Source organism: Centropristis striata, chromosome 7 (assembly GCF_030273125.1).
Source record: "Centropristis striata isolate RG_2023a ecotype Rhode Island chromosome 7, C.striata_1.0, whole genome shotgun sequence".
NCBI lineage: Eukaryota > Metazoa > Chordata > Actinopteri > Perciformes > Serranidae > Centropristis > Centropristis striata.
The window spans coordinates 34,827,146-34,843,839 of NC_081523.1; the positions used below are offsets into that span (position 1 = coordinate 34,827,146).

At 37.1% G+C, this 16,694-nt stretch overlaps 2 protein-coding genes across 2 annotated transcripts; both read right to left on the reverse strand.

Annotated features, from left to right (window-relative positions):
* Positions 1–3,845: 3,845 nt before the first annotated feature.
* On the reverse strand, positions 3,846–8,394 carry rsph14 (radial spoke head 14 homolog). The gene is made up of 6 exons (XM_059337608.1): positions 7,982–8,394; positions 7,178–7,280; positions 6,389–6,507; positions 6,087–6,315; positions 5,073–5,209; positions 3,846–4,283 (listed from the first exon to the last, which is right to left on the reverse strand). The coding sequence occupies exons 1-6, from the start codon at positions 8,154–8,156 to the stop codon at positions 4,012–4,014; spliced, it is 1,035 nt and encodes a 344-aa protein (XP_059193591.1). The 5' UTR covers positions 8,157–8,394; the 3' UTR covers positions 3,846–4,011.
* A 715-nt stretch (positions 8,395–9,109) lies between these two features.
* Positions 9,110–13,581, reverse strand: srp19 (signal recognition particle 19). The gene is made up of 5 exons (XM_059337196.1): positions 13,392–13,581; positions 11,799–11,874; positions 10,772–10,843; positions 10,588–10,690; positions 9,110–9,540 (listed from the first exon to the last, which is right to left on the reverse strand). Exons 1-5 carry the CDS (start codon positions 13,427–13,429, stop codon positions 9,410–9,412), a joined length of 420 nt encoding a protein of 139 aa, XP_059193179.1. The 5' UTR covers positions 13,430–13,581; the 3' UTR covers positions 9,110–9,409.
* Between the last annotated feature and the right edge of the window lie 3,113 nt (positions 13,582–16,694).

The following is a 16,694-nucleotide window of genomic DNA, read 5'->3' on the forward strand; positions in this document are numbered from 1 at the left end:
ACAAACTTTGCAGCGTTATTTCCACAACTTCCCGACGGGATATCCTGACACACATGGTGCCTATAAATTCATTAAATTGCTAAATAACGCTAAATATCGACACTTTGTGGTCATGAATCGATATAATAACGACACACAAAATATCCGACACTATGCTGTATCGATGTTCCCACCTCTAGTATTTGGGGTTTATGCTCTCAAAATGTATTGAAATAAAGTCTGTGTTGACACGAGCTGAAGAGATGTTCCTTCTGTTAAATAAAAAATAAAATAATAATAATAATAATTTTAGAATAAAAGCTGTAAATTGTCACATTTATGAAGCTGGAAGAATTAAATATTTTTATTTATATTTTTCATTTTATTTATTTATTTATTATATTTTTAAAAATGACTCAACGTAAATACTGTTATAAAAGTAACAAACAGGAGTCAGGGTTGTTATTAAAAGTTAAATAAAATGAGTTACATTGACAGACAGACAGAGAGAGAGAGCCTGCAGTCATTTATTCAAAGGATATTAAAAATAAAAATATTGTTATTACAGAGAAGCTATTATCCTTAAATTACAGGAACATTTTAGAGATATTACGGGATATCATGGAGAGGATTTGAGAGAGGAGGCCGGCCGGCAGATGTTGTGATGAGGAGGGGGTGTTACATAAAACCATCCTCTGCTTCTTAATCCTCCCTCCATCCCTCCTCTCCTCTCCTCTCCTCTCCTCTCCTCCCTCCATCCCTCCTCTCCTTCCTCCATCCCTCCTCTCTCCTCACCTTCCTTCTCTCCCTCCATCCCTCCTCCCCTCTCCTCTCCTTCCTCCATCTCTCTCCTCCCTCCATCCCTCCTCTCTCCTCACCTTCCTCCATCCCTCCTCTCCTCTCCTCTCCTCTCCTCTCCTCTCCTCTCCTCCGCGGTGTGCTCGCCTCCCAGCAGCCTCTTACATAACTTCAGCACCTGATTATTATTGATCTATAATCAGGTAATTAAGCGTTAATATATGTTTAAAGCAGGGGGTGGGGGTGGGGGCGGGGTGTCGGAGCTTCGCTGCCCCGCTCTGACGCACCACAGCCCGGCGTGACACAGCGCCGGCTCCCCCGGACAAGGTCGCCAAAAGCCGGGGAGAGAGCGCGTCAGAGTCCCGCTACAAAACACCGCATTTTAACCCTTTCTGGTGCTCCGATAACGTCTCTGTCAGTCAGTGTGAACACATGGTGTTCACGTCAATCCAAACTTCACTTTACACACAATATTCTGATATTAAAAATCCGTTTTTTACATGACGCGTTTATTATTTAAAAGCAGTAGATATTTTACCTCGAGCTCGTGATGGTTCAGGTGATGCGGGCTGACGGCACAGACATGTGAGGTGTGGAGGTGTGGAGGTGGCTCTTACCTGCCGCGTGCTGTTAGAAACATCCAGCAGCTCCGTCATCAAACTGCCTCTGTCCGCGAGCCCTCACAAATATAGTCCGAGTGCGCGCGTGAGAGGGGGCTGTGTGCACGCGCACGTGTGTGTGTGTGTGTGTGTGTGTGTGTGATAGCAGCAGTGTTTCTCTCTCTCTCTCTCTGGACCAGTCCATTTTCAGCGATGGGGGTTTAAACATGACGGTGCAACATCAATGTGCTGTTATAGATTAGTTATTATTTTTATTAGATTTTTTTTGGACATTTTCAAATAAATATCTGGAGTTTTGAATAAAATAAGTTTTAAATAAATATGAAAGTGTTGAATAGAAATAAATAAAAAAGAAATACTACAACAAATACATTTGTAAGAGTTTGAATAAATATAAATGAATAAAAAAGAAATACTACAAGTAGGCTAATAATAATGTGAGAGTTTAACTAAATTTACATAAATAAATACTAAAACAAGTATTTAATAGTATTGAAATAAATATGTAGGTGTTTGAATAATATAAATCAAATTAAATACTAAAACAAGTATTTAATAGTATTGAAATAAACATGTAGGTGTTTGAATAAATATGAATAAATCAATTAAATAAATACTAAAACAAATACTTAACAGTATTGAAATAAATATGTAGGTGTTTGAATAAATATAAATTAAATAAATACTGGAACAACTACTTAACAGTACTGAAATAAATATGAAGGTGTTTGAGTAAATATAAATAAATTAAATAGATACTAAAACAAATATTTAATAGTATTGAAATAAATATGTAAGTGTTTGAATACATACAAATATATAAAATACTACAACAAAGAGGTGTTCCGGGCACGTCCAACTGGTAGGAGGCCCGGGGAAGACCCAGAACAAGGTGGAGGGATTATATCTTGAGTTAATAAAAATACTACAACAAATATTTAATAACAATATGTAAGAGTCTAACTAAATGTACATAAAATAAATGAGACAAATACTAAAACAAACATTCAAATAAATATGTAAGTTTGAGTAAGTTAAATAAAAAAATACTCATATAAATATGCATTTAATTAAATAATAATAAATATTGACAATTTCTGAATATTTTTTCTAAATATTTTTATGTTTTTTTTTGTTTTACTCAATACATTTGTTTGATTGATTTTGTTGTACTCAATAAAATATGTAAGAGTTAACAGAGTAAATAAAATATGATTAGATAAATAAAACATAACATTTCCAGCATATAAACTTATAAAATTGTGTTTATTTCTTATTTCTTTTAACAAATAAACAAGTTAACTGACGAGTCAAAGAAAAATCTCTGAGCAGCTTTCAGTGTCTGGAGAACATTTAGAAGTTATGTTTATTATATTCCACAAAGTAAATCTTTCCTGTGCTGAGACTCAGGCCGCTGATATTAAAGTATTATGAATAATATTTCTCACCTCTGCTTCCAGCTGCAGCTGTCGTTCTCCGTCTCCTCTCGGTGTGTTTTTGCCTGAAGCTTTGTCCGCTCACATAAAGGAGCCGACGACCTTAATTAGACTGAGAGCTTCTTTCAGAGCAGCAGGTCAGCTGGACTCACTGTGGAGTGAGATTTATGTCAGATGTTGCTCTGCTTTGTAAGAGTAAGTTTGTGCCGTTTCTTATTCTAGGAAATAAGATTAATAATAATATTTGGTGTGAATATTTTCATGTGATCTGCATGTAAGTTTAAGTTTTACATTTAGTTTGTTTCATCTTTTCTTGTTTTATCAAAACTGTGATGTTTGTTTTATTACTGTGGTTTTATTGTTATTTCCTTCCAGAGCCTTCATGTGTCTGATCTTAGAAAGAAATACCAAAATAATTATTTAAGTGTTTTCAATAAATTTATAAGACTTTCTGTAAATAAAAGTAAATTAATGCAAAACTACCAAAATAAATATTTAATAGTATTCAAGTAAATACCTAAGACTTTGAGTAAGAATAATTGAATAAATAAAAATAAAAATTACTAAAATACTTATTCAATAGTATTTAAATAAATATGTAAGTTTCAGTAAATAAAAATAAATAAATAATAAAACACTAAAATGAATATTTAATAGTATTTGAATAAATATGTAAGAGTTTGAGTAAATATAAACAAATAAATACCAAAATAAATATTTATTAGTGTTCAAATGAATATGTTATAGTGCCAGAAAATAAATAAATAATAAAAATGCTAAAATGAATATTTAACTGTTCAAATAAATATGTAAATGACTATTTTGTGTCATTGAAATGTTTAATATTATTATTTTATTTCTGTGTTTAAGTATTTCTCAACTCCTCAACATGTTCTTTGAAAACGAGATTCTGCAAACTTATACCTTCTAATGTGACTTTTCTCCTGAAAGAAAGTTGTGTGTTTGTTGGAGCGTTTTATTTTGAAATGACAAAAGCCAATGCAAAATGCAAAAAGCCAACAATGTGTCGTGAAAACATGTAAAAAGACTTATTGGCGTTATTTTAAGCAACATCTGGCTGAAATAATAAAAATAAAGAATAATAAAAGATCTAATAATGACATTATTTATTATCTGAGACAGCAGGTGTACTCTGGAGGTCAGAGGTCACGGGGGCCTCAGGGGGTCCAGGTGACGACCCTGACGGCGGTCTGAGCCGCTCGCCGTATGTCCTGGTCCTCCTCTGTGGCCTCGCTCCTCCTCACCAGCAGGGGGAGCTGCTCCTGCAGGAGGCGGCGGCCATCCGGAGCCTCAGCCAGCGCGGTCAGAGCCCGCAGGGAGTACAGGACCAGAGCCTTCCTCCTCTGCCGCTGCTCCTCCTCCTCCTCGTCCCGGGACACCAGGGCCAGCAGGACCGGGACCACGTTCAGCTGCAGACACTGCTGCTTCCCTGCAATAAACTCTGTTAGCTGATTGGTCAGGAGGAGTCACATGGTGCGTTTAAGGTCTAACAGAGGAGAAACTCTTAAACTGAATCATCACAACAAAACATGAACACATTTTCAGATCATCCAGTAAAATCTCAAAGCAACAGGAAGCCTGTGGACAGAGAGGATTCAACTATGACTCCCAGGATGCATTTCACCGACAAACATCCAATCAGAGCTTCACATTCTGCCGTGTGACTTGCAAACATAAACTGATCTAATGATAAAACATTTGGCTAGTTAGTTAGTTCACCGTCTCTAAACCTGGAAGATCATCAAAACAAATAAAATAAATAATTTGTGACGTGTATTTGTACCCGTTAGCGGATATTTGTACTTGTGGCATGTACCTGTGGCCTGTATTGGTACCCGTGTATTTGTACCCATGGCGTGTATTTGCACCTGTTAGCAAGTATTTGTAGTTGTGGCATGTACCCGTGCCGTGTAATTATACCCATAGCGTGTATTTGTACCTATGATTTGTACCCGTGCTGTGTAATTGTACCTGTGGTGTGTATTAGTACCCATGGCGTGTAATTGTACCTGTGGTGTGTATTAGTACCCGTGGTGTGTATTAGTACCCGTGGTGTGTAATTGTACCCGTGGTGTGTAATTGTACCCGTGGTGTGTATTAGTACCCGTGGTGTGTAATTGTACCCATTGCGTGTATTAGTACCGATGGTGTGTAATTGTACCCATTGCATGTATTTGTACCGGTGGTGTGTATTAGTACCCGTGGCGTGTATAAGTACCGGTGGTGATGATGGCGGTGAACATGATGACTCCCGCGGCGTTGGTCTGAACCTCGACGTCTTCGTCCTGCAGCAGGTCGACCACAACAGGAAGCACCGCCTCCTCACACACTCGTCGCTTCCCGTCCTCACACACACTGAAAGTAGCGGAGAGCAGGACGGTGGTAAATGATTTCAAACCCGATTCAGCTTGTAAGTGCTGTAAAAACTGGATGAAGTTGAAGCGTGGGTTTATGGGCAAAGCACTGAGTTAAAATGCTAGTTTAAGCTCTGAAAGGAGTCGAAGTGAAACTGCTGAGAGGAACTGAAGTGTGACTTTAATTCCAAGTGTTTGTATAAGTTGGTAGCATGAAGTGGAAACAGTGAGAAGAGTTTCAGTTAAGGTATACGTAAATGAGTTGAAGTGGAAGTTAATAGGCGATCGCTGAGTCCAAATGCAAGTTTCAGCACTAAAAGGAGTTGAAGTGAAATTGCTGAAAGGAACGGACATGAACTGATTTTCAGTTTAACAACTTAAATTGTGTTTAAGTTTGCATTTATGTGAGAGCATAATTAATTTGAAGTGAACATGTTGAAAGCAACATTAATTTGAAGTGTTTGATGAAGTTGTCAGTATGAAGCGGAAACACTGAGAAGAGTTTTAGTTTAGGTATAAGAATAGAAAAAAGTTGAAGTGTACATTATTAGGCAAGCTCAGAATACAAGTGTAATTTCAGGCACTGAAAGTAGTTGAAGTGAAAGGAACATAAATAAGTTTTGGTTTAAGAGCTTTGAAAGAGGTTTAAGTGTTGGTTTACATGTTCAAAGAAGCTCAAGTTGAAATGTAAGTTTAAACACCTAAAAGGAGTTGAAGTGAAACTTTTGAAATGAGCAGAAATAAACTGAACACTTCGGGTGTCGGTTACGCTGTGGTGTAGGACCAGGGTGAGAACTGAATGAAGTTGAAGTGCGAGTTCATGAGCGAGTGTAAGCACTGAAATGAGTCGAAGTGTTAAAGGGACAGCAGTTTGTCACCTGAGGGCCATCAGCGCTGCAGCTGCCTCTCTACGGATGTCCGGGGAGCGATGGGACAGTTTGTGTCCCAGCAGCGAGACGCCGTCAGAGGCCAGAGCCGGCAGGGCGTCTAGCCGGGAGCAGGAGCTGAGGGTGGAGAGGAGCAGCACCTGCACCTCCTCCTCCTCCTCCTCCTCCTGTCTGAGCTTCAGCATCAGTTTGGGCACCAGAGTCAGGAGAGCCTCCGCACCTGCAGGAGAAAAAATCCCATTATTATATTATTCCCAAACACAAGTGGGAATTTGAAGTGTGGATGAGTTTACCTGCAGTCAGCAGCGTGAGGCGGTTCAGCACCCGATGGACGTTTCTCCTGCAGGAGGCCGAGGAGTCGTCCAACAGCTGAGAGAGAGGAGGGAGGAGGGAGGAGGAGAGCAGAGACTGTCTGCAGGAGGTAGGACAGAATAGACAAGATTCTTCATCACTGAACATACAATTAACATGTACAAAAGCTTTTCCAAGTGGCCACAAGTGAAAAAAAAACAGTTTTCTCCACATATTGAAGTATTGTCATGTTTACAGCTTCTCCTGTACTCTCCTCTCTGCTCTGTGTAAACAGATTTTCAGTGAAAAAAAAATATATATATATATATATATATGCACACACATTATTATTTTAGTATTTTCCTTGTGCTTGTATCTATAATTGTTTTACAATTAGTTGCTCACTATAAAACAAACATATACAGGAATGTAAGCAAAAGTTATGAAGAACATAATGTAAACAATTTATCTCCCTTAGTTTGACTCAGTCTGCTGTGTTAGCGACACCTGCTGGTGACACATGCACACACATCAAGAGAATGTTTCCCTTTGTGCATACATTAGGTTAAATACTTTAAAGCATTTACAGTATAATAAAAGAGTATTAAAAGCACAATAATAATAATAATAATAATAGGCCCAGCCTGGTACTGGAATATGATTGGCCTCCAAAATAATTTGTTTAAACAATTAATGAATGATTATTTTATTTGTAAATTTTCTAATTAATACATTACATCATTTGACATTTTTAAAAATATATTTATAAATCAGATGATTATGTTGTGAACCTGCCGAGGCTGTGGGCCGCCAGCCGGTGAAGCAGCTCGCACGTCTTTGTTCTGACTGATGGATCTTCATCCTGAAACAAAACCTTCAGCTGCTCCAGAAAACCTGCACAACAGTTAAAAAATAAATATTGAATCAATCAATAGATCAAAAAATAAATAAAGACCTATACATGGATAAATACACAAGATAATAGAATAAAAAGATAAGTAAATACACTGATAAAATTAAATAAATGCATAAAGACATATACAGGGATAAATATATAAATAAAGATAATAGTTAAGTAACTACACACATAAAATATGAATACATACATAAATACATAAAAATGAATAAATACAAAGTTAAAAAAATAATTAATGAATACATAGAAAAATAAATACAAATCATAAGTCAGCAATCAACTTGTAAATATTGTGAAAACAGATGCATTTTTTTTTATTCCAATTTTGTTTTATATATCAAAAGAAGTAAAAAATATTAAAGTATAAAAAATAATGTAATAAAATATAAGTAAATAAGTAAAAAATATTGGAGTATCCACAAAAGTGCTATACAAATTGAATGTATTATTATTATTATTATTATTATTAGGTGTAATAATGCAGTAAAGTTTCTCCAGTAAAAATGTAAATTCCTTCATTAAAAGTCAGAGTTGTGCCTTCACACTCCTTTAGTGGCTGATATTAAAATAGAGCAGTTTTCTCAGCTGTGTGTGGTTTCAGCAGGTGTATAAATCTCCTGTTCCTGTCTCGTGTGATGCGTCCTGGTTATTATTTATATACAGTCTATGGTCCTGGTACCTCCGCGGACCGTCTGCTGGAGCGGCTCCGGGTCCTGCAGCAGGTCGCACAGGGAGCGCAGAGCCCGCAGCCTGCCGCCCGCAGAAGGCTGCTGCAGCTCGGCGAACAGCTGCGGGACGGCCCGCCGGCCGAAAGCCACCGGGGCCCGGCTGAGATCCGTCAGACGAGCGGCCATCCGGGGGTCGGGCTCAGTCTATAACCCGCTTTATAACCCGGTTCAACACCGAGCTAACCAGGTAAATGCAAAAACACTGTGTCCTAGCAACCGTAAACAGATAGCCTGCGTCATGACGTCACCACCAGCGTAACCTAAGTCTTTTTTTATTTTTCATTAGTTATTAAGAAATGTAATATTATTTAATAAATTAAAGATTTTTCATTATTTTTGTAATGGATCTTTTATTACTGTTTGACTTATTAAGGCTAAATATAACTTTTTTTTAATGAGTTTTTAAAAAATCAATTATAAACATCTCATCTTGATTAAAGGGCAATTAAAAGAAAAATACATAAAAACACATTAACCTAGGTGGAATAAAAAAAACGATCACATTTTCACAAAATATTTTTTTTTAATTACATCTTTACTGAAAGGGAATACTTTTTTTTATTTTATTTTTTTACAACTTTCTATTGGTTTGTAATGTTTGATTTACTTTTTAATTTGGAATATTCATTAGAATTCATTTTTTAAAATCCATGTTTTTCTATTTCGGTTCTCTTTTCTTCTTATCAAGTCTTCTTTATGAAATTGTGTTTGTGCCTGAATAAATAAATAAATATAAATAAAGAAAAAGCATCAAGCAGCAACAGGTTTAGAATCACAAAAACATTAACACACAAATAAAATGCTTTTGTAATGTCAACCCCGTAGAAATACAATGACAACAATAAGTCTTAATAATAATACTCATCTTATTTCTATGACCCGTCTTCATTCATTTAAGATGTTGAATGATTTTTGTATTTTTCTTTTTTACATTTTATCATATATATTTTTTTAACTTATTTGAAAAATGTTTCTCATTGCACCGTTTTATTTCTCATTCATTTCATTAAATTTCTTTTACCAAAAAAAACATTTTAATAACTTCTTCATGGACGAAATGTTTGAATGAAACCCCCAACTCTGAGAAAATGAATCTTTATTCACGTCGTCTTCAAAGAGACACAACGAGGTGACCAGAGTGGAGGACAGACATCCTCTGGGACACCGTCCCAGCTCACTGAGACAACCTAAAGAATTAACCAGGAAAAAGATTTTCATTCTGAACGAGAGTCCGAGGTGACGATGAACACAACTCTAAAAAAAGGAAAACGAAGGCAGAAACCCACAAAACCTCGCCGTAGTTTCAGGGTTCGTTTCTGCCCGACTGACCTCGCATTTAAAATTAATTTAAAAAAGAAAAACAGGTCATTTCTACGAGTCTATTTCTTCTTTTTCTTGCTCTTCTTCCCTCCCTCTCCCTGCTGAGAGCTCGTGTCTCCTCCGCCGCTCTTCTGGGTCCGAGTCTTTAGTTTAGGGATCATCTCCGCCACATAGAACATCACTTGTTTACCTGGAGACAACAAAAAAAACATCACTTGTTTATCTGGAGACAACAAATAAAACATCACTTGTTTACCTGAAGAGGAAAAAACTGTCTCTAATAATATGTAAAACTACATTTTCCATCATCTAAAAAGCTAATAAAGAAAGTCTGAACACAAAAAAAATTTGCTAAAACACATCTTAACCTGTGGAAAAATAAGATAAAAAACACCACAATTTACCTGAGAAAACAACAAAAATAAATATCTCATCTTTATGGGAGCAGAACTGAATTTTTTTTAAAGGAAAATAAACATCCCATTTTAACCGGAGGACATAAATATAAAACAGATTTAAACAGAATTTTAAAAAAATAAAGCACATTTTACCTCACAGAATAAAAATAAATAAAAGTGAAACTTCACATCTGTCAGAGAAAAAATAATTATAAATAAACATCCCATTTTAACCTGAGCGAATTAAAAATTACATAAATTAATGAATAAACTTTACATCTTTACCTGAGGGATTAATCATTTAAAAAAAAAATACACACAAACAAACCTCAATTAAATAAAATAAATAAAGGAACATCCCATCTTTACCTGAGGGAATTAAAAAAAAACAGATTTAAACTGATTTTATTTATTTTTTTAAATGAAGTACATTTTACCTCACAGAATTAAAAAAAATAAAAATAAAACTTCACATCTGTCAGAGAAAAATACATAAATAAAAATGGAAAAATACATAAATAATGAATAAACTTTACATCCTTACCTGAGGGAATAATAACAAAAAAATACATAAAAAAATAAAACAGTCCACAAATAATTAAAATCAAAAAATAAATTAATAAGCATCTAATTTTTAGCTGAGGGAATAAAAACAAACATCCCATTTCCACTGAGCTGTTTCTGATGCTGAGGCAGAATAAACCCTGTCAACAATCAGGAAACTCATCCAGACAAATATACAGTGAATGTGTGTGTGTGTGTGTGTGTGTGTGTGTGTGTGTGTGTGTGTGTGTGTGTGTGTGTGTGTGTGTGTGTGTGTGTGTGTGTGTGAGACTCACGGGAGGGGAATTTGTCCTGACAGAGGCTGCCGTCCGCCTGCTTCATCTGGACTCGGACCCGTCCTCTGAAGTCCCGGTTCCACTCTCTGGGGTGGATTTTGTTCTGGAGAACAAACAGAAACGTGTCGTCATGTTCTCACTGGTTTTATTCGTTTGGCAACAAAGTTAAAGTTTCTGTTTTCACCTCCACGTAGACGTTCATCCCCGCCGCCATCAGCACGTCTCTGATCTCAGCACAGGACGGGTTCTCCACCGCCTGTACACACACAGAGTTAATATATACACCGATATACACACACACACACACACACACACACTTAATATATATACCAATATATATACACACACACGCACACGCGCGCGCAGACAAAGAGCTAATACACACACACACACACACACACACACACACACACACACAGTTAATATCAACAAACACACACACACACACACAGTTAATATCAACACACACACACACACACACACACACACACACAGTTAATATCAACACACACACACACACGCGGTTCACTAAAGTTTCATCCTGAGCTGCAGGATGAATTCTAACGTGATTCGTTTTGGATTTTTTCGGACTCTTCTTTGCTTCGGTCGTACCAAAATAAAACATCTTATTTCTGTGTTAAATTCTTTAACGAATGGAAACGATTAGAACAAATAAATGACTCAAACACAGTATAAAGCTGTTCAGTCTGCTGTGAGGAACTGGATGGAAAGCTGTCATTTTACTCTGCCAACAAAAGGAACACAGCAAATCAGTACGAAACAACAGACAATCTGTGGACAATATTTTTCACATTTGAAACTGTTTTTCTGCAAACACTATGCAGCTCATTCTATTTTTAAAAAAAAAAGGTATTTATATTTATAAGGTATATATAATAAAGGTATTTACTTGTTTTTTCTTTTCTCTCAATATTTTTTATTATATACATTTAAACTCTGATACATGGGAACCTACTTGGCAATAAAGCTGATTGTGACTGAAACATTCAGCTGGGGTTAAAAAATAAGCTTTGACTTGTACCAAGCAAAACAACATATTAACAAATTAACAAACACACGACAGCTACATGTCGAGCAGAGGATGAAAAGCATCATTTTGTAGAAACATTTTTTTTAAATGACCCTGTTGCATCTGTACAACATTAATATTTCAATAAAAACATTAAAAGGTGAAACATGAGAGTAAGAACCTTCTCTGAAGGGATCCTTCGTCCTTCAGCCAGCGTCTTCTTACTGTTGATGTAGATCGGATAGATGCAGATAAACCTAGAAAAATAATTAAAGGGAAGAAATTAAGCTGTATTTAATGTAATTATGAATAGACCCTTAAAAGTATTTTAGGTTTGTACTGTAGATTTTACACAAACACACATTCACTCTTTTTCTGACTTTTTATACACCTTATAACAGTTAATCAATGTGTGTTATCACATAGAGGAAATAATCTAAGTTACTATTGATCCAACTATTTTAACCCTCCTGTCATCCTTCCGGGTCAAATTGACCCAATCTGTTTTGACTATTCCTTCTTTCCTCCTTCCTTCCTTCTTTCCTTCCTCCTCTATCCTCCTTCCTTCTTCCTCCATCCTCCTTTCTTTCTTTCCTTCTTTTCCTCCCTCCTTCACTTCTTTTCTTTCCTCCTTCCGCTATCTCCTTTACTTTCTCTCTTCTTTCCTTCCTCCTGATTTCCTCTCCTTTCCTCCTTCCTTCCTTCTTTCATCCCTCCCGCCTCCATTCCTTCCTCTATTCTCCTTTCTTCTTCCCCCCCCTTTCCTTCCCTTCTTTCTTTCTTTCTTTCTTTCCTTCCTCCTTCCTTTCTGCCCTCTTTCCTTCCTGCCTCCCTCCTTTTCTTCCTCCTTCCTTCTTTATTTTTTCCTTCCTTTCTTCTCTTCCTCCCCTTTCTTTCCTCCATCCTCCTTCCTTTCTCTCTCCTTTCCATTCTTTCTCCTTTTCGTCCTCTCTTCTTTCCTTCCTCCATCCTTCTTTCTTTCCTTCCTTCTTTCCTCCATCCTTTTTTACTTCCCTTTGCATCCTTCCCTCTTCTTCCTTCCTTGACCCGAGGACAACAGGAGGGTTAATGTAATCAATGCACAGCTGAGCTCTGTAGAAGCTGCACAACACTCACTGATCAAACCTCTGCTCAACTCTACTGAGCAGTTAGAAGAAAAGCCAAATATTCAATAAATATGATCTAATATCTATAAAGTGAAGCAGAGCATATTTCTGTTGTCCTCCGTCTCCAGCCATAATAAAGACATAAAGTCAGAGGGATGAATCTCTGAGGCTGAAGGAGCCTTAATACACGTCATGCTACAGGGCTACAGCCACAGGCCAACCTCATGGAAAAACACAACACTTTAACGCTTCACTCTGTGTGTGTTAATACCATTCATTAATTGTGACCTAATATTAATCTCATTAGAAATAGTAATACTAAAGTGGTGTATTGGTTGAAAAGTATTAAGTTAAACATTTTAACTCGGGTTTCTCCCAGAATCCTCCACTTCTCCTCCCCGGACACGGTTGTAGTGAACCATGTACACCAAAAAAAGTCGCTTTTTATTTGATTAAAAGCAAACACCCAAACTAAATGTGTGCCGAATTACAGGATGGACCTTTAGGGTCGATGTTTTCGCTAATGTGCCGATCAATAAGGACGTTACGTTTGCAGATACAGAAGTAATCCTTAAATCCAAAGTTCTTCTATGTGAGTTTTGCGAAGGACTGAGCGCTGCTAGCTCTAGCTTAGCTAGGCTAACGTGTTAGCTTTCAGGAGAGCCTACCTGTCTCTGTCGGCAGGGTTTTGAGGTAAATCAGCCATCGTTGGTTAGTATTGTTCGTCTAGTTGCAGAGAGTTAATTCCTGGGTGAATCCAGCGGCTAACGACACGGTTTGATGGCCGTAAAACACGCAGCCCCACGGCCGCGACACATGCACTCTCACCAGCTGTTGACCACCAGCGGGGGGCGCTCGATCTGCTCACCGAGGAGCCGCTGGTACATTTACAGGTACATCTGTAAGCCCCGCACGGAGGCAAGGAGAGCAGCAATACTCTGTTACAAGTTTAAAAACCCTGCGTTCAAAATTCAGCTGATGTAAGAGTAGAAAAGAATCAGCATTAAAATGTGCTTAAAGTATCAAAAGTAAAAGTACTGGTTATGTAGAATGAACCCAGTCAGATTGTTTTATATATTCCCAATAAGTGGCAGGTCTAGACCAGTGTTCCTGTGGGGGCCAAGCAGGGGCCAGTGTTTAATTAGATGCCACATTAAAAAACGGCAAAGATGATATTTAAGCATTCAAAACCTTTATTTTAGCTTATTTAAACATCTCATTTAAAATGGTAAATGGTAAATGGACCTGCACTTATATAGCGCTTTTCTAGTCGCTTTGCGACCAGTCAAAGCACTTTACTACAGACTGCACTCATTCACCCTTTCATACACACATTCATACTGGTGGCAGAGGCAATTTGGGGTTCAGTGTCTTGCTCAAGGATACTTCGACATGTAGGCTGCGATGGTCAGGGATCGAACCACCAACCCTTCGGTTGGGGGCCAACCAACTCTCCCAACTGAGCATTTAAGCGGCGCCCTATTTAAGTATATTTGGAAGATACAAATACATTGAAACAATGAGACTCACCAACAATAACAATTATTTTTGTACAACAATGACATCTCATTTTTGTGCACAATTACTTTTTTTATATTTTGGAGGTGCAGGACAGTAATAATTATCTTATTTTATATATACACAAGCTTTTATTGAACAATTAAACTATGAAACAATGTACACATTATGGGTTCCTTTTGTCTACAATGAGGTATTGTTTGAACAAAAAATAGGTAAGAATTGCTCTGTCGTTCGTCATTTTTCATCACTTTATTACTAATTTGACGCAGGGGCCAAGGGCTTCTTCACAGGGGCAGTGGCCCCTGTAGGCCCCTGTGTAGAACCGCCACTGACTGGTTGTGTAGAATGGACCCAGTCAGACTGTTTTATATATTCCAAATATATTACTGGATCATTTGTACATAAAGGAAACATTTTACTGTCTTATTTTAACTACTTAATATTCTTTTATGTGGTGTAATTTATAAACATACATAATCATTTTTTAAATCAATCATGTTTTTTATTTTAAATTCTCACCTGAAATGTAACTAAAGTTGTCAGCTAAATGTAGTGGAGTAGATGTATGAAGTTATGACGTGGATATACTCAAGTAGAGTACAAGTACTTCAACACTGGACTTAAGTAGAGATGGAAGAAGTATTCAGATCCATTACTGCAGTAAAAGTACCAATACCTCACTGTGAAATTACTCCACTACAGTAAAAGTCCTGCATTTAAAACTTACTGAAGTAAAAGTATTAGCATCAAAATGTATTTAAAGTTTCAAAAGTAAAAGTACTCGTTATGCAGAATGAACCCACTCAGATTGTTTTACATGTTCCAAATATTTTATTAGATTATTATAAGTACTGATGTATTAATGTTTGCAGCGTTTAAATTTTCTCAATGTATGTCTCAAAGTGGTTTAATTAAAATTAAATTAATTTAAAAAAAATGACTAATCAATTTTAGCTTATCATGTTTTTTTTTTAATATTTAATCTTGAACTAAAAATGAACTCAAGCTGTCAGCTGAATGTAGTGGACGAAAAGTACAATATTTGCCTCAAAATGTAGTGGAGTAGAAGTATAAAGTTACATAAAATGGAAATACTCAAGCAGAGTACAAGTACCTCAACATTGTACTTAAATACTTACAGTACTTGAGTAAATGTACAAACTGGGAACAATCATGACCGACTCCGCTCCACGCCCTGCAGCCGATCAGCAGCAGCCTTCAGTCAGAGATTAATTGCATCGAAGTGCAAATCAGAGAGACAGGAGGTCTTTATACCGGCTGCTGTAAGGTTTTATAATATACAAAAATAACTTTGCACTTATGTCTGTCTTGAAGCTGCTGTGACACTCAACTTTCATGACAAGGATTAATAATTCAAATTCAAAATTAAATTCAAAATTACTTTATTTATCCCCAAGGGTAAATTCAGTGAGTCTGTTAGAACGAGACAGCCTGATGGCTGGAGGAGAAAAGGATCTTATGTATCTCTCAGTCCTGCAACTTCAGTTTTTTTGGTCCATAAAGGTTTTGTGTAGCGGATGATCTGGGTATTTCAGGATGGCCTGGAACATGTTGACAGTGCTCCAACCACAGAACCAGCTCTTTAGACCAGTCTGTCCAACCGCCTTGCATCTGTGTCTGATGCTGCCTCCCCAGCAGACTGCAGCATAAAACAACACACTACCACCACAGACTGATAAAACATCTGCAGCATCCAGGTATTATCCAGGTATACACCTAGATACTTAGAAATCTATTTATCTACAGTGGCAAGAAAAAGTATGTGAACCCTTTGAAATGACCTGGTTTTCTGCATTAATCTGTCATAAAATGTGATCTGATCTGCATCTAAGTCCCAAGTGTAGACAACACAATGTGCTTAACCTAATACCACACAAACAATTATAATATTTTATGTTTTTATTGAACACATCCATTAAACATTCAAAGTGATGGTGGAAAAAGTAAGTGAACCATTGATTTAATAACTGGTCGAACCTCCTTTGGCAGCAATAACCTCAACCAATCATCTCTGATATCTGCTGATCAGACCTGAACAATGTTCAGGAGGCATTTTGGACCATTCTTGCTTTCAGAACTGCTTCAGCTCCGACATATGGATAGGATGTCTGGTGTGAACGGCTCTCTGGAGGTCATTCCACAGCATCTCTATTGGATTGAGGTCTGGGCTCCAACTGGGCCACTTCAAAAGGCAGATTTACTTTTTTGAAGTCATTCTGAAATAGATTCACTTTGATGTTTCAGGTCATTGTCCTGCTGCATCACCCAACTTCTACTGATCTTCAGCTGGCAGACAGCCACCCTGACATTAACCTGTAGAATACCTTGATAAATGTAGAAATTGTAAATACATTTTCCCCTCAGTGATAATAAGTGGTCAAGGCCCTGAGGCAGCAAAACAGCCCCAAGTCATGATGCTCCTCCATCAT